Source organism: Balearica regulorum, chromosome 1, assembly GCF_011004875.1.
Source record: "Balearica regulorum gibbericeps isolate bBalReg1 chromosome 1, bBalReg1.pri, whole genome shotgun sequence".
Taxonomy (NCBI): Eukaryota; Metazoa; Chordata; class Aves; order Gruiformes; family Gruidae; genus Balearica; species Balearica regulorum.
The window spans coordinates 55,607,389-55,624,958 of NC_046184.1; the positions used below are offsets into that span (position 1 = coordinate 55,607,389).

The 17,570-nt window shown below is 52.7% G+C and overlaps 1 protein-coding gene across 4 annotated transcripts; it reads right to left on the reverse strand.

Annotated features, from left to right (window-relative positions):
- Positions 1–53: 53 nt before the first annotated feature.
- On the reverse strand, positions 54–16,548 carry SEPTIN3 (septin 3). Of its 4 annotated transcripts, none has more exons than XM_010300337.2 (10): positions 16,311–16,548; positions 10,843–11,034; positions 10,464–10,592; positions 9,660–9,741; positions 9,144–9,281; positions 8,658–8,775; positions 8,123–8,218; positions 5,953–6,052; positions 5,436–5,487; positions 54–4,194 (listed from the first exon to the last, which is right to left on the reverse strand). In XM_010300337.2, the coding sequence occupies exons 1-10, from the start codon at positions 16,318–16,320 to the stop codon at positions 4,059–4,061; spliced, it is 1,053 nt and encodes a 350-aa protein (XP_010298639.1). In that variant the 5' UTR covers positions 16,321–16,548; the 3' UTR covers positions 54–4,058. The 4 variants fall into 4 exon arrangements, with proteins under 4 accessions (XP_010298639.1, XP_075607392.1, XP_010298640.1 ...); XM_075751277.1 differs by having other exon boundaries at positions 5,953–6,049; positions 16,427–16,533; XM_010300338.2 differs by having other exon boundaries at positions 3,823–4,194; positions 5,953–6,049.
- Positions 16,549–17,570: the final 1,022 nt, after the last annotated feature.

The window sequence follows — 17,570 nt, forward strand, 5'->3', positions numbered from 1 at the left end:
GCCCCCCCGTGACGCCTTCCGGCGGGCACGAAGCGGAAATGAGGCGGCAGCGGTTGTCAGGCGACTCTGTGTTTAATGGCCGCCGGCGGAAGGGACGCTACAGCTGGCGGCACCGCCCGGCCCGGCCCGGCCCGCCCCCGGGCACCGCGTATTTCCCGTGACGGGCCGCAGGGCAGCCCCGGCGTCCGGCCTGCCTAAGGCCCGTGGGCAGCCGCTGGAAAGGGCCGCGGCCCGGCCCCTCATGTCCCCGCCTGGCGGCGGCCCCGGCGGCCTGCGGCCGGCTCCCGTTTGGGCCTGAGGCGGCTGGGAAAGGCGCTTTCCCTAAACCCCCCGGTCCGGTGTGTGGCTGAAGCGTGATTTTTGCCGTCCTCTGCGTAACCCTCGCAGGGCTGCTTTCCGAGACCGCTGCTGGGGTGGGAAAGGTGCTGGCAGCCTTTTCCCCGAGACACCTGCTTACGAACCGTAATCAACATGTCCTCACAACGAACCGCAAATACTAGTGCCTACACATAGCGCTGCTTGCTCTTCTTGCTCTCTCTGCTCACAGCGTGGCCACTCCTGTCATGATGTTCGTTACCAAGGTAGCCTAAGTGGAATTTGTCCAGCATAAAAAAAGACCTTTGGGATTTACCATGCAGTGCAAAATTTTTCTGGTGAATGGCTTATGTGGTGAAGAGTTGACAAGTCTCTGAACGCACTGAGTGGGTACCTCTGGTGTAAAATTTACCCCCTATGATACCATTCAAGTGATAACCTTTGAGGGGAACATCTGACTTGCTGTAGTCATCCTGGGACTCAGCTGGTGGCATGTGAGAGCTAGGACCCCTTCAGGCTTTTCCCAGCTTATCCATCGGCAGAGACTTTTCCCAACAGAATGTCCCGCTGTTGCACAGCACAGGAAGTTTTTTATATTTGCCATTTGTAGACTTTCTGGTGGGTATGCAGATACCGGTAGGATATTTGCATGATCGGATGGCAGTGAGGAATACCTGAGCTTGCTTTTCTCAGTGAGCTTTTATGGATCCTTTAGAAGTAGTCTGTGATCTGTCAGGAAATTACAGAGCAGAGCTTAAAAAACACCTTATTACAAACAAACAAAAATTCTTAAACCTATAGGGCAAAACACACGGCCTTGTCCTTGCAATCCATGTTACAGGCAAAGGAAAATCTCTCCTGTTGCGTGGGGTCTGATTTGCTTTCATGAAGCCGGGCAGCGTTGGGCCCAAAAGTTGTAGAAATGACCATACCACAGCCCAGTGGCAAGAGAGTTCCTCTAGAGCAGTCGCGTGGCCACCGAAGAGCTGTGTTGAGAAAGCAAGCACAGGGAACACCTCCGCACACCCCTGCTAAAGACGACGGAGCCTGGCTTCATGCTTCAGTGCAGTGAAAAAGAGGAGCCCTGAAGGAGTCTTTCCTATTGCACTGGTTTTAAAACATTATGTAGAGGCTAGGCAGGAGCAGCCGCAGCAGAAGATGATGAAGATGGCTGAGAAGATGCTTCTGGCAGCCGGTGATGCTGGGGACACCTCTGTGCCTGGCTGGCTGGTGGAGACAAGCTGGGAGGAGACTTTGACCCCGCGTTGGGCTGTGGATGGCCGGTGTGGGTGGCAGGATGGGTCACAGCGTAGCAGGGTGGTTTCTGCAGGGTCCATGGTATGGCTGCTGGCACCAGTGACGAGGCTTTTGTTCTCTGCAGGGCTGAGGAGGCCTGGTACAGGCAGGAAGGCAGGTGCAAGGCTACCTGCACACGCTGCGTACAGGAACACCAGGAGCCACGAGCATGGATGGTGAAAGGACTGTGAAGGGCAGGAATGGCCCTCCTAGTGGTGCTGAGAACGGCTGATTTGTGGGAACAGGTGGGAGCGAGAGTGAAGAGACCTTTGCTTTGCAGTAATAGCACCAGAGAAAGCCACAAGATGGACATATGCTCTAAAGTGGTTTTGGTAAGGCTTGGAGCACCCTCTTACCAGCACTGGCCCCCGTACAGCTCTGTCAACCAGCCTCAGGCTTGGCTTGAGTCATCCTCTGCTGTCCCCTCACTGGGACCTCTTCCTCCCCCCCACGCCAGCCTTTCCAAACCCCATCCCAAACCCACCACACTTCCCCTTCCTTGCAGCGTTGCCACCCCGTGCCATGGCATTCTGGCCTTAAGTGCAACTGGCTATTCTCCTGGAGGTGACAAGCCCGGTCAGCTGTGTGACATGCTAGGACATCTGATATTCTTCCCTTCTCCCTTCTGCCCAGCCAGCCCTGGCACTTTCCACATGGCTCAGGGACATCCAGAAAGGAGCTGACCCAGGCTAGACACAAGCATATAGTCTTCAGTAAAGCTGTGCCTCATTCTGCTCCTGGGTCTTCACCTTCCCTCCCCATCCTCTCCAGGGGAGGGTGAAACAACAGCTTCTCAACAGGACACAAAAGCACATTGATGAGGAGGTGTGAAAGCTTGGGAGAGGGAGGAAACAGGCTGGAGAAGAGGAAGATTCAAGTACCTGGAGAAATGAAGGAGAGACAGAAAGGGTCCAGAAGAGAGAGAGAGAAAGAAAAAAAGAAAGAAAGAAAGAAAGAAAGAGGAAGAAAGAAAAAGACAAAAAGGAGGAAAAAAGAAAGAAGGAAAGAAAGAAAAAGCAAGAGAAAGAAAGAAAGCAAGAGAAAGAAAGAGAGGAGAGGAGAGGAGAGGAGAGGAGAGGAGAGGAGAGGAGAGGAGAGAAGAGAAGAGAAGAGAAGAGAAGAGAAGAGAAGAGAAGAGAAGAGAAGAGAAGAGAAGAGAAGAGAAGAGAAGAGAGAAGAGAAGAGAAAGGAAGGTAGGCAACGGAGGGCTAAAAGGGAATGAAGACAAAAGCACAGGAGAGGACAACATGGAAGCTGGGAGGGTAGCAGGTGGGCGGAGGAGCAGCACAAGGTGAGACTGCTGGAGCAGCACACACAGCCTTTTCAGTGAGGAGGAGGTATCTCTTGTGTTCCCACCATCAGTGGAGACCCAGAGAGACACGCTGGCCCAGTGCTTCTCAATCCACGGCTCTTTGCACTCCTCCAAGATCCTGAAGACCCTGTGCCAAGTGGGTCCCAGCAGGGACCACCCATGGCACTCACTGTCTTCCCTGCAGTCCTGTAGCAGAGGGGCCGTGTTGTGTGGGAAAGGTTCAGCACCTGCTCAGTGCTGGTGGAGAGAGACTGCTGCAACAGGGGATGAGGTGGGGTGACCTCAGGGCAGCTTGGTCTCATTTGCACAGGATCAAAAGCCTGTGACACAAGTAAGGCTTTTGATCTTAGCACTGGGCAGGGCAAATGCACCCTCTGCAGCAGGAACACGTTCTTTTCCTCTGGGTTTTGCTTCTTTTGGAAAATGTGGCTATTTTCCCCAAATACTTTGATACTTCTCAAATAGGTGCTATAGCCCAAGAACTAATTCTATCTCTACCCACTGGTCACTTCCTCTGAACCGCAAAACATGTCAGTCTGTCACTTCTTCCATCTATCCACTTCCAAGCTGCCATTTCCCCTTGGGAAGCCACAGCAAGATAATGGGGATAAAATGCTGGGCCACTGTGCCCTCAGACCAATTCCACCCACCGAGGACCCAAGAGAAATCTCTGCTGCCATCACCTGAAGACACTGCATGCACTGACTCCACCATCTCTCCTGGAGTCTCTCCTTGCCATGTCTCCAAGTGATAAAAACAGGACCACAGCATGCCCCACACCTCCCACCCCTGAAGCCTTCCTGCTCCCAGAAATCCTTCCCCCCCTCCCATTTCCCTCAGGCAAGACACACAGCTGAGACACAGAAACAAGAGAAAGGTAGGTGACGGACAGTCCGCTGTGCAAAAAAACAAACTGAGAATGAGGACACTCTGGGAAGGACAGGGGAGATGCCTTTGGTCACTCCCCGGCACATAGGTAGGTACACGCACACGCACACACACTCACGCTTGCATCCTCTCACGCACACGAAGGATGCGCCACATGCTTCAGAAACAGGCCCATGGTAGAGTCAAGGGTAGCAGGGGTGGGTTCTCGTATCCAGAGACACTGGGTGACAGCAAAGATGGGGGTCATTCACAGGTTACTTTCGTGGTTTTCTTCTGTCTCGGCAGTCATGGGGGGCAGCCCTCCATTGTCATTCAGCCGCTTGGCCCTGTAGGTCTCATAGTGGATGTTGTGGGTCACTTCTTTTAGGTCCTGAAGGTGGGTCCTGCAGGGGGCAAAGTGAAGATGGGGTTGGAAAGAGGATACGGTAACCAACGTCAGCGTGGTCAGTACTGATCTTCTGATGATCATTTTATTCCCTGAGATAAATGGAAGATTTTTCCAGTCAGTCTGGCTAATGAGCATACCCCTCTTTCTGTATGGGTGCCATGATACAACTGAGAGCTGGGGCATCAGCATTGAAGAACACGTACACAGGATGCAGGATATGGGCTGAAATCCATGGCTGTGCTTGCCAGTGTCCTGCCCCTCTCACACCCGTGCCAGTGGGGCAGCTACTGCCCGTCCTGGTGTATCACAGCAGACATGAGCTTATCTCCTCTGAAGCGGTGGTGAGACAAGGAAGCACGAGGAGGGTGTATCAGGTCCACTGCAGACCATAACCTGTAGAACACTGCTGTGAGCAACGTCCCTAACATCCACAGAAAGCTCGTGGGCTTGGGTTGCTGCGTGTTTTGTGATGATCACTTCGTTAGGATATATTTACTGGAAGACTTAGGGAAAGCACGTCTGCTGCAGAAGGTATCACAGAACAAAAAGAGGGTGGTAAGGTGATGTCAAAGCATTATACCTGGCCAAGTGTCTCAATATCACTGTACCTGCAGGTGGAATGAGCCACAGGGGTCTGGCTTTGAAGTGTGTTGCCCTTATTTTCTTATTTTTGGTGCTGTTTTAAAACCTTACGGTGTTTATAGAGAACAGAGGTGACCCTGGATCTGCAGCTCTTTTGCAGAATTCAGGGCAGATACCAGTTGTGCTGAGACAGCTTCGTGAAACAGAGTAGGGATAAGACAGGACAATGAAAGCTGAATGAAATATGGAGCTTTTCACTTCCAGGTCATATGTTACAGCCCATCCCTCAACTTGGTAGAACAAATGGTCTAGGATGGGGTAGTGACCTCTTTCTCACTGACTCCAGCCCAGAACTATGTCAGTAACAACTAGAAATTGTTGCAATACAATATCCTTAATGGGGTATAAGGGATCTGCTTTTCCTCAGGCATCCAGATCATACATGAAAACCAGCATCTACTTGGCATAGTGGTCGTGTCATTAAGAGAGGCACTAGAGTATCTACCTCTAACTCAATCCAAACGTACCCCACATAAGCTTTCACTGCCTGAAATGTACTTTATCTTCCTTTCCATAGGGGCTATTTCACTCTAAGAGGGTCTCAGGAAGAGTCCTTCCTCATCAAGAGCAGACCGTGCATGACCATGGCCTTACCTGATGACAAAGTCTCGAAGTAGGGCAAATTCACAGTGAGTGAGGTTTTCCACTGAAAAGAAAGCAAGCCATTGTTAACGTTCGATTTTTCCAACAACACCTTTATGGTTACAGAGCATGGGAAGGTCATTGCCATGGGGCAGGTTCCAGGTGGGCAGAACCTCCATCAGAAAGGACAGACAGTTGTGCGAGCACCAAACTGTCGGGCATTGAGCAGACACACTGCCAGGTGCATGTGAACTTTCGTCGGAAAACCAAGGCAATCTCAGGAGCTCAGCTTCACACACTGTGGTGTTCAGAGTGGCTCCAGCTTCTGCCAGTTGGTGGTAGTGGTAATGCATTGACCATGGCAGTTCCCTCCCAGCAGACCTATTTGAGAATTCTCCTCTTGCTTGGTTTAAAAAAGTTTATCGCAAGAGGGATGAGAAGATAGCCCTGGAACATGTTATCTGGACCGTTGTCTATTATCGGGGCCTGCAGAGATACTTTCAGCTCCCAGAAGCAAGGGGGTTTTTACCTTCAATGATTCCCCAAGGTGTTTTCCTGCCCAGGACTCTTTTGCCATTAACTTGGTACTCCTTGTCGCTGCCCACTACTGCAAAGGGCATGCTTTCCTGCTGGGGAGAGACATGTGGAGAGACTTGTTGAACCCATTCTGCAGAGAAGAACCATCACTGTTCCCCATCCACCTTTCCTGCTCTCAGCTCACCAAACACAAGGCCTTGTCCAAGGGAAGAGGTTCTCCAGAGCAACACCTCACTGGCTGTCCTCTTCACCCATCAGTGCTATTCCTAGTATTTTGGGCCCTTGCTTTACAGGTGTCCTTGCACCCCCTGAACTTAGTGGGTGTCCTTGCAGCAGTGCCAAATGCTGCAGAGTGGGGCAGAGCTTTTCTGCTCCCATCTCCAGCATTTCTGAAGAGGGGGATGACCAGAGAAGTAGTACCTTGGCGTAATCAGGAGAGGGTCTGTCAGCCCAGGGCTGCTCATAAGGGCAGTTTGCGGTGAGTATTTCTCACAAAGTCTGTAGTTCTTCACCCAACGGAGAGGACTCAAAGTAATCCTCCCCAACAAGACACATGAACATTCAACAAGTTTAATGGCTGAAATGGTTGTACTGAGGAAGGCCAGACATGGGACAGAGGTGTGGCTTTCCTGGGAAGTGGGACAGTAGGTGAGGCTGTTGGGAACCCAGATATCACTAAGCACAGGGAGAAACCGTTTGTTTCCAGAGCACAGGGTGCAGGAGACCCTGCTATCCATTAGGTTGTGCAGATGTTAATAGATTTACTGTGCTTGATAGATGTCCCTGGATCTGGGAAGGGACTGCAATTACCACAGGAATGGAGATTAAAAAGCAGTTTATTTCTTATGTGTGAGACTATCCAAACCTAGGGCAGTGATGCTGAAGTGCAGAATAAAATGTGGTGCCCTCCTCAAAACTAGTAACGGTTTGGAGAAGCAAAACCCATGTAGTCTTTGCCAGAATGTGTGATGTATTGCCAAATGGGAAATGATTAATTAAGGTGGGGAAGGTAGGAATTTCTACTGGGGCTGTGACAGTTGAGGGAGTTGAAAGGGCAAGTGTCAGGCAGCAATGCAAGACTCCTGGAGTTTCTTGAGGACTGCCATGGAGTCAATCTATTTTCATTAATGGCCTAGCCACAAAAATGATGAGAGAGATAATTAAATATACTAGCATCACAAGGCCAAGAGCTGTTGTCAGTACAGAGGCAGACTGGGCTATTATCTGGGGAGATGTAAGTTTGAGGGACAAAGAGCAGCATTTAGGGAATAATGTCAAGAATCTCTGCTAAAACTTCAGAGCTCATGAACAAGCAGCAACTGAAGACGTGGAAGGACACCAGGTGCTAGTCAGTCACAAGATGACCACGAGCCACCTGTGTGATGCAATTGTTTAAAAAACACATGTGGTTCAAGGGCTTAGTAGTGTAGATCTCAGAAGAGATGGGGGACTATAGGGTACCAGCACTAGAAAATTAAATTAAACTGGAGCAGGCACAGAAAAAAGTGACTAGGAGCATGAGCTGCTAAGGAATGGGAAGCTGATCTGAAGGATCTTGTCTCCTTAGCTGAACAGATCAGCAAAGGATAATACTGTTCTCTATAAATGCCTGAGTAGTGGAGGGGACCACTGAGCAGGAGAACTGCTCGAGTCAGTGGTGGCACAAGAACACAGGTATAATCCTGTGTACAACCTGGCCATGAACAAATATGGGCTGGAAATTAGGAGACAGTTTCTGATGCTCTGAAGAGGGAAGGGTGGGACAAGCCTTCTCACAGGGGCAGTGGGAGCAAAGAGATGGACTGCTTTTCAGGTAGAGTTTGGGCAGTAGATGAGAGGGCTCATGGGGTGGTTTTTTGGGACAGAGGCTGGACATCAGCTACACACCAGGCCCCTTTGGTCCTTAACAGAGGCCATATAGAGCATTCAACAAGAGGAGGTGAAGCATAATCCATTCACATTCAGCCTTCATAGCATCCTGTAGTAATGACTGGACAAATTAAACTGGGAGGCAGGAATGACCATCCCTTACGTCCATTGCATCTTTCACTCAGGGATCATGAAGCACTTAAAACCTTCTAGTGACACGTGTCTGTTTTACACTCATTAAATATGACCATCCCTCATCCCCCCTTCCCCTCCCACAATAAAATGTTTCCTACCCTGATTTTGTCATTCTCTGTTTTATCCTCCAAGTCCTCGTCAAATTCTTTCTGGGGGTAAAACTCGATCCCGTTTACTTCTAGCTCTTTGCGCACCTGGGCAGAGAGACATTTTGCAGCACAAAGCAACACAAGCCTGAAGGAAAGGCAGGTGGGATGACTGGGCAAACACATCTGGGACATCCTTCCAGCGGGCAGGGGCTGGAATAACTGTTCCCAGGGAAGTGTGCAGCAAAGTGAGAACACATGTCAGGAATGATGAGTCTTTCTTCCCCAACCTGTTACTTGTCTGGCTCTGCAGTTCCTGTCACAGAGTGTATCACAAGATATCACAGGGATGTCACCTTTCTTCCCTCTCTAACAGATGCCCTCAGAGCCATCAACAGCTGCATGTTCAGAACTTACCCACCAACCCAGCGCTGGACCCTGTGCATGCCCTGAGGACTGTGCTGCAATCCCAGGAAGGATACCGCTCATTTCTCCCACCTCCAAGCTGGGGCAGGGAAGGATCCCATACAGGAGAGGAGATACTCACTCTCTGTTTGAATTCGGTCTTCTCCTCCAAGGTCATGGTGTCAGCCTTGGCAATAACCGGGATGATGTTCACTACCTTGCTGAGATGTTTCATGAACTCCAGGTCCAAAGGCCGCAAGCTGCAGCCCAAGAGGGAACAACATGGAAGGGGTCACTTTACTCTCCTCACTTTTCATCCTAATGGTTGTTCCAACATTACCAAAGGGCATCAATGAAACCTCCCTTGTACGTACCCTGCTTGCCACCACCATGGTCTCTTCTTCTTCTTCCCATCCATCCTGCCCTCTCCCAAAAAACACAGTGGCGTTTGTCCTGCCTTTGTTATCCTAGACCCTTTCAACCCCCGCAGCACCCGAAGTTAAGCTAAACAGTGGCCCGCCCCACAGGCAGGACCCTGGGGTCCATGGCTGAGACAGAGCAGTGCGGGGTATATATCTGCCATGGAGGCACCAAGGGCTTGAGGAAGGACGAGGGACTGTGTACGTACGAGTGGCCTGTGGGGGAGATGAAGTAGAGGCAGCAGTGCACTCGCGTGTCTGGAATTCGTTTCTTCCTTGCAATATTCACCTCCTCTTTCAAAAATTTTTCGTATTGCTCGTTGATATATTTCTCAATAGGCTCCCAGCTGTTAAGGTGGGAGAGAGAGAGATGAATAGACAGGTACAAATCTCCTCATGTTTCTGCCTACAGTGTTCTCAGCTCTTACAGCAGCAAAGCAGGCTTTGGCATAAAAAATATCCACCACAAGCATCTCGCCATCAGCAGAGACATTTAAGAGTTTCTGTGACTGAGCACAGAAATAGGCACTCGTTGTGTAATGTGTGCATACCCCCGAGCATGCGCACAGACCCATGGTGTTCACCATTCCACATCCCCGTTACTGGACCCCTGAGTGCAATAGTTTCCCAGCCACTGTCCAGGCCAAGTAGATGAGAGTCACTCCATATACCTTCTTAACTCCAGCCCTTTCCTGGACACAAGGCTTTGACCATGCAAAACTCACCAGTTCTCATTGTTGATCTGGTCCCCGAATCCCGGCGTGTCGATCACTGTCAGCTTCATTTTGACACCACCTTCTTCAATGACTGGGGAAGAAATTGCAAACAATCATATGCCTTCCTGGGGACCTGCTCCATCATGAAACATGCTGCTGTGCCCTACAAGGGAAGAAGAGCACTCTGCCCTTATCCCTGCCTAGCAAGCATGACCAGGCCAGGCTGGGTCATGCCTCAACAGTTGTGATCCCCACTTGCATTTCTGACCTCAAATTCTAGTAATCTCTGCACCAAAGCCATTTCATACCACTCTGCCACAGGAAAATGGATTTGTGCTCAGTCTGTAGCCCAAAGGCAGTACCTACCTTACACAACTTGTCCTCCCCTCCAATGCATCATCCTGAATCTGAGGTGATGCTCATTACTCTGCACCACTGTAGAAGCTGTGCTGATGCTTTGCCATGAGGAGATGTGCTTTACCAGGCTTGGGATGGGACCCACCGGTGCAATTTGTATAGATCATTAAATGTCTGCAGGTGGGAATGACTTACAGCAAGCCTTAATCCACAAATGCAGACTAATGTCTTGTCTATAACTCTTTATGTACCCGTCACTTTTGGCTGTGGCATCAGTGAGTTTAAGAAAAGTCTTGGCTGAGTCTGAGGCCGTCTAGAACTGGCACTTGTCCTTTAGCTTCCCATGGAGAAAGGGCTGCCTAACAACAAAGAACTGTTTGCATAGATTACTGGGGTCTTCTGCAAGACTGTGCTGAAACATCAGTATTGCCTCCACCCCAGCAGCCTGGCTCTTACCATGCCCAATGGCTTTGATCTCCACTGTCTTGGGGATTTTCTCCTCCCGGTTCCAGCCTGAAGATTTGCGGCTCACCTGGGATTTGAAGAGGGTGTTCACCAATGTTGACTTTCCCAGTCCACTCTGACCTGAGGATTGCAAAAAGGAAGCTCGTGACATCTGCCACAGCCCGGCAATGACAGTAGGGCCCAGGAGACAGAGCCAGGCTGGCAGGGCAAGGGGCTGTAGGTGTCTCCTTGCCTTGTGCAGGCTCTCCTTTCCCCCAGAGCAAGCACTGTCTGCTCCCTCATGCCCTCCCCACAGGGCTCGTTCTCCCACCTGGCCTCATAGGACAGTCCCTGGCCATGGTTCCCAGTGCCTCAGCTGGTCCTTGCCTACCTACAACCATGATGTTGAAGTCGAAACCCGTCTTCATGGTTTTCTTGCGCATCTGCTCAATGATGGTGTCAATACCGATGTAGCCCAGTAAGTTGGCGTTAATGCCCATGGGTTTCATCGGTACGACTGGTTTTTGTCGTGGCTCTGGGACCAGCTCAGACATGGCTGCTTCGTTTTTGCTCTCCACTGGGCCTGCATGGGGAGAAAGATTGAAAAATCATCATTGAGATGTAACGAGGACCTCCCCGCTGGCCTGTCACAGAGCCTGAGGACAATATTGAGCATCCATTTCAAGGGTTACTGAGGATGACTGAATGGCAAGATTTTAGCAGTAAGGCTCTTCGTGGAGGAACATGTACTTGAGTTTCCAGCACCCTTTTCTATGTATCACTGCAGATGAGGAGGTGGAGAAGTGGGGTTCATTGAGCACACAACATATTGATGGCTACCTCCAAGCAGCAGGAGCAGACGCAGCGAAGGGTCTAATCAGGTGCCCAAAGCTTCGTGTGTGTCTCCTCATTTTTGTCTCCCAGTTCTCACCAGGATCATCAGTGTTTTGCCCCTCCAAGTTTAGCATGAAATTTGCAATGGAACAGACTTCAAAAAATTATCATGTGTCACGTGCCAGCATTGAAACAGAGTTTGGGATTTACCATGAGGACTTGCAAGCTTGTCCCATGCCGGGGGAGGCTGCGTTAATGTCTGTGCTGTGCAGGCTGAGTTCCTCAGGGGAAGACGGTGGTGGAAGTGCAAAGCATGGCCACAACCCCCATGCCCACCTCCTGCCCGTAGATCAATGGGTTTTGTCATGCTCAAGAAACAAATCATCGTGATCAATAGACTAATCATCTGCACCTTTCCCCTCTCACCTCCCCCTCCTCACTTCTTCCATGTAAAACAAATGGGCAAAAAGAAAGGCCCTGCGGACTTTCTAGCCTCCTTGACTCTTTTTCGGGTGATGGCACACGCTGCTTGGGGCGGGCCTCGTCCATTTATCTCTGTCTTTTGTCTCATTAGTGAGCAGCTCCCACCCGCTGGGAGGAAGCCAGAGGTTGGGAGAGGACAGGGCACAGAAGAAAAGCTGTAATTGGTGGGGAAGGGAGGCGTGAGGGATGAATCTAGAAAGGAAGATGAAGGGGATGGGAATCAAATACCTTTCATATACAAACCAGCTGCAAACTAGAGCCTCTCTCACTCTAATTACTTGACTCCCCCGTGCTTTGTCTCATTAGATGGTTATTTTTCCAGGACAGGGACAGCATGTGTTTTTGCTTGGTAAGCATTCTGCTTGTTTGGGATGCCACTTCAGTTCAAGTATCTCACACTAAATTATCCCTTTCTATGATTTTGGTGGAGTTTTTCACTACTCTCAGCAGAACGTGCCGGCTGCAGAGAAGCATGTGAGTAGCAGGGCAGGCAACTGCCATTTTGTGGGTGACACGTGCCTCTTGGAGAGGAAGATGACTCACAGGTCACAGAGCTGGGGACACTCAGTGCCGGTCTGGGGTCCCCATGACAGCTCAGCCAGGCCAGGCAGAGACCGGGGCTGGGGAGAGGTCAGAGAGATTTTGTTCAAGGACAGGGTTAGGCTGCAACGGGCTGCATGGCTGGCTGGTGACCCTGCCTAGCATTCCCACATCAAAGCTCCTGCACAGACACTAAGGGCTGCTCTACACAGTGAAGATTTTACATTTTATATAAGCTTTAATATCCCACTGCCGTGGGCTGAGGGCAGACCTTGCGGAAGGGCCACCCTTGGCAGGGAGAAGCTGCTTTTACACTGCTTGGGAAGCTTTTTATGTTAAACTGGGAGAAGGCATCTTCCCTCCGACTGAGAGGATGGTAGCACAGCCACCCGTGCACAGCACTGTGTGTAATGTCTGAAGGTTCTCATACCACCTCCGTTCCACCTTGCCCACAGGAGAGACATCTGCTGGAGGATGGCCCCCCCCGCCCTGCTCTTCCCCACTGAGCGAAGACACTCTGAGCTATCATCATCCTCTCCTCAAGCAGTGAGCAGCACCCTGGGGAGATGAGAGCACAAGACAGACCATTGGCTTGAGCCAGGCTGGCAATTTGGAGCACCTCATGCTGCCGGGCAGCTGCCGGAGAAGGCAGCCTGCCGAGCCGAGCGCTTCTCAACTGCAATCCGCTCTTACGCCCGTCAAAGCTAGTCTGTGCCTTTTCTGCTGACAAAGCATCCCCTGGGGCTCCTGTTGTCTTTTTCCAGCTTTCTCAAAGCTGCTGCCAGCCAGGAAAGCCCATCTCTCTGGCACAGCACAGAGGGCCAAGCCAGCCAGCTCTCCTGTACCCTGCCCTTTGCTCCTTCTCTCCTGGGCTGCCCGGCACCACCTGTACCACAGTCCCGTGACTGTGCCGTGCCTCTCATCCTGCTGCAGCATCCTCCAGTGCACACCCCACACAGCCTTGCTGGGGTCCCACCTACCCCAAAGGGAGGGAGAAGAGAGAGTGAGCCAAGGAATGATGAGGGGACGTGGGGCAGGGGGCTGTGGCCCCAGTGAGGCACTTGACTACTGCAGTAATGGGGGCAAAGAAACCGCAGAGGTGGACAGGGAACAGGCCAAGGTGGGAAGAAAGCCCAGCTGAGCAGCTGCATGGGATGGGTGCAGGACCTGGGCCATGTGGGCTGCGACCCCTCTGCTGCCCAAGCTGTAGCTTGTCCTCAGGGAGTCTGTTGCCCACTCCTTTATTCCTTCAACTCCTTGTTCTTACACAGGGAGGAGGAAGGAGGGAAGTTGCTGGCAGCCAGCCTCAAGGCTCACTAAGACGTTCATAACTCATCCCTCAGTCTCACCAAGAGACGCTGTGCCCAGAGCCAGCAGAAGTCAGTAACTCTGGTGTGGACATCTCAATACACGGTCATGCCTTTTCAGGCTTCACTGCTGGAGCCAGAACCTTGCAGTGGCTGGAGCAGGTATTTCAGAGTCAGGTTCCTGAGCACCTATAAAAAGTCTTGAGAGCAGAAGAAAAGATCTCCAGAAGTTTTCTGAAATATTTCCTGGATTTTATAACAGTGGTGTTGCCCTGGGCGTTTTGACAACCCCCTTTCTCCTCTTGGTCACTTGCCTTCCTCTCTGTATGGGGTGCCTTCCCATATAGCCTCAGGAAGGGAAGCCCCAGTTTTGCGAAGAGGTACCCAAGGGCTTAGCTTTTTGCACACCATTTTCCACCTCTTGACTTCCATGGAGGAATCCAAAGACCCAACCGAGGAACAGCCTGCTGAGGAGGTCAGGGTGTGTGAAACCTGGGCCAAAGCTATGAGAAGCACCTTGAGACATGAAACTCGTCCACCTGGTCTCCTGGGAATGGGTCTGTTTTACATGCAGTAATGCTAATGCTGCCATGAAGCCTCATTAGCGCTCTGACTGACTGGTCAAAGGGTGGCATTATGCACCCAAGGCACATCCCGTAGCCCCTCCAGCTGTCCCCCGTAATGAATACATGATAGGGCACTATGGCCAGTACAGCTGATAATGAATAGAGGGTTAGCCAAGGTTAACCACTTGCATGCACTGTTCGTATTGCCACCTTTTTCTCTGCTGCTTTGTTCCATGTGCTAAGGGAAGCTCAATTAAGAGGACGGTTGCTGGTGACAGACACCTCTGCTGCCCAATTCCCAGTGGGAGGTGGCTGGGCTGGGCTGCCCAGGGATAATCTCTGGCTCAGAGGAAATGCTCCACTCAGCTCCAGAGCAGGGAGAGGTGCAGCATCTGGCTCTAGGGCAGGCAAGGCCAGAGGGCCAATGGGTGCCCAGAGAGGTCCCAGCGGTCCCAGCTATCTCCTACCTCTGACACCCACAGATCCAGCCCAAGTCCTCTCACTGGAAGGCCAGCATACGGGGCCAGCAGCAGACACCTTTTCCACAGCACACCCTTCATGTCCGCCTGCCTCTGACGTTCACAGCAGCTTGCTGGGGACAGCGGTGGCCCCACAGGTCCCTTAGGGGCTCAGGTAGTGGGGACTTCCATCTACGCTGTCCCGATAACCCAGATACAATCATGTCCCCTCCCCCTGCCTTCCCATCCTTTGTCTGAAGTGGCAAGAGGGAGGGAGGGCTGCAAACAGTCGCGCACCACAACCCAGCTTCCAGCAAGGAAAGCCTATTTAACCCTCACATAACACATGGACGGTCTCACTGTGGCTGTCCTCCTGTGTGGCACCAAGGCTGTCCTGCTCTGGCTGGAGGCAGTGATCCACACGCACGTCTCACCCCAGCCCTTTCCACCCGTGTGGCCCCGGACCCACGGTCCCACTCCCTGCAGGCACAGGATGGGGACAAGGGATGGGTTCAGAGCCTGAGGGTGGCTGGCAGAAGCGGGCCCTCAGTGGGTGATGCCAGGTCCCTAGGAAGAAAAGCAAGCAGCTGCTTCGGTAGCACAGCCTCCCCAGGCCTTGCAGGCATTAGGATCTGGTCCTTGCTTCAGATCCACAGAAGTACTGGACTGAGCATCCCTCCACTGAAAAAAATCCCTTTCCCCTCCATTTCCGTGATGACCCCAGGGCATTTCTCCCAGCTGTGCAGAACAAAGGCTTGAGCCATTCCGGATGTACCGCCTGACCTCAGGGCGCAGAACAGAGCCATTCTTCTTACCCGATCTTTTTGCCTGGCCTGAGGATCACCGGGAATTTCGAGTGAAGCAGGGAAACATCCCAGCCCTTTGGGCTGCTGCAGCCTTCCCGGCAGCAACCTTCCTTCCCCTCAGCACTCTGCAGAGAGCTTGGGCAGCAGCCCGGCTCTGCCAGGGCTGCAGTGAAATCTAGGGCAGCGTGTGCCGAAGTCTCTCTGGAGATGCCGGAGCTGAAGGTGAAGGAGCTGGGCACATCCCTAGCCCAGCTGCTGCAGGTTTAGATGCTTGCCTCAGGTCCATCTGTACCCTCAGTCCCTGGCTGTGCAGTCCTTAAACCATACCCTGGCTCTGCACCTGGGCATCACAGCTGTATCACAAGGCAAGAGGATGCTGAGCACCCCTGGACCAGGGTACCCAGCTGCCTGTCCCCCTGCCTGCCCGCCGCTGCTGGGGCTCCCTGCCCGCCCGCAGGCTCCTGCGCAGATGCCAGGGAGCAGCACAGGACGTCCCTGCTGCCCCCGCAGCGACTGCCTGTCACTGGCAAGGGACAAGCCAGTCGCAGAGCAGCTTGTGGGCTTTCCCCAACCCTGGACCAGCTGGGATTATCTCTTTCAGAGCAGCCCTTGGCGCCAGCTACTCCCCATCAGCACCAAAACCAGCCCGTTCGTTCTCCTTCATGCCAGACTACTACCACCGAAAGGAAAAAAAAAAAGAAGACAGACAAAGACAGGACCAATTTTCCCTGCTGCCCTTCGGGGATATTCCTCCCTCACGACCAGAGCTGGGCAGCGCGGGGGCACGGCGGAGGGTGCCTCCACGAAAAGCCCGAGCGGCGTCCCTCCAGCATCGCCCAGCCCTGCCAAGCCCAGAGCATCCTACCTTTGAACATGAAGCTTCCTTTGTCTCCAAATCCTCTCCCAAGGGGGTGGGTCTCCCCCCAGTTTTTCTAGCCTGATGCTGATGCGGTGTGGTGGGTTATGAGGCTGTGTTTTTACCTCTCTCTTTCTTCCCTGTGTCCTCTTCTTCCCCCCTCTCCCTCCCCTCCTTCTCCAGTGGCTGTTTCAGCAGAGCGGGGATGCTGGTGCTGCTCCTGCTGCCATCGTCATGTGACCTGAATATTAAACATCGCCGCAAAATCTCCCCCCCGCGCACCCTCCCCCGGCTCCATCCCAGGCCCCCGCCAGCATCTGCGCCTGGGTGGGCACGGCCGTGGGGATGGGGGGGCCGCTGATGATGGGCACCCCCTGTCCCAGAGGGGACCCCCTCACACACCCGCACCCCTCCTCCCTCTGCACACCACACAGGCCTTTTCTCACCACTTTCCCTCCCAATTCCCCAGCGGTTTCAGCATCTCTGCTTTTTTTTTGGGGGGGGTGGTGTATTTAACCCTTCATGGCGTTGCCCCGGCAGGGCTGAGAAAGGGCGCTCTCTCCCTAGGTATTTATTGGTTTCAGGGGATTGCAAGGCCTCCTTCTGCTTTCTGGGAGAGAGGAAATTGGGAACGTTTTGGCTCATCAAAAGCGATTTGCCCTTCAGCTCCACTTGTGGAGGCGTGAGAAACCTTTTCTCCTCTGGCACTGCGATTCCTGGCTGTCAGCCCGCGGTGCAGAGGCAGAGTGAGCGCCATCTCCGCTCTGCGTGTGTACATACATGTGTGCACATGTGTGTGTGTACATGCGTGTGCACACATGTGGGGAGCAGGGAAGGATCCTGACTGCGGGCTACATCAGGGTGCACAGATCACATCCCTGCATGCCCCAGCAGGTGTCCGTGCCTGGCAGTGCCCACTTGTATGTGTCCAGTGGACGTGCCCGTGCCTGGAGAGCCGTGCGGATGCCCCTGGCTGCTGGCACCTTCAGAGAGGGATGCCCCATCCTCCCTATGCCTTTCCCTCTCCTACAGTTGCGAGCCCCAGCCCCATCACATATCAGGGTTTCCCCACGCCATGCTGGGGCACGAACATCTGGGACTGCTGTGACCCTCGAGGTCCTTTCGGGGCTGTCCCCATGTGTCCCTCCACTGCGCGGCAGCCCCTGGGGTGGAAGTTGGGCTGTGGGATGCCTGGCAGACTCGGCAAGGGTTTTGGGCACATCTTTTCGCAGCGCCCCAGGGCAAAAAAAGAACTGCACCTGCTGTGGG

What these genes read in the sequence shown, in the direction of transcription:
- SEPTIN3 (XM_010300337.2), bottom strand. An exon ending in CAGATCAACAATGAGAACTG is followed by an intron (nt 9,282 to 9,659) that starts GTGAGTTTTGCA and finishes CCACCTTAACAG; the next exon opens with CTGGGAGCCTATTGAGAAAT. An exon ending in ATCTCCCCCACAGGCCACTC is followed by an intron (nt 8,776 to 9,143) that starts GTACGTACACAG and finishes CTTGGGCTGCAG; the next exon opens with CTTGCGGCCTTTGGACCTGG.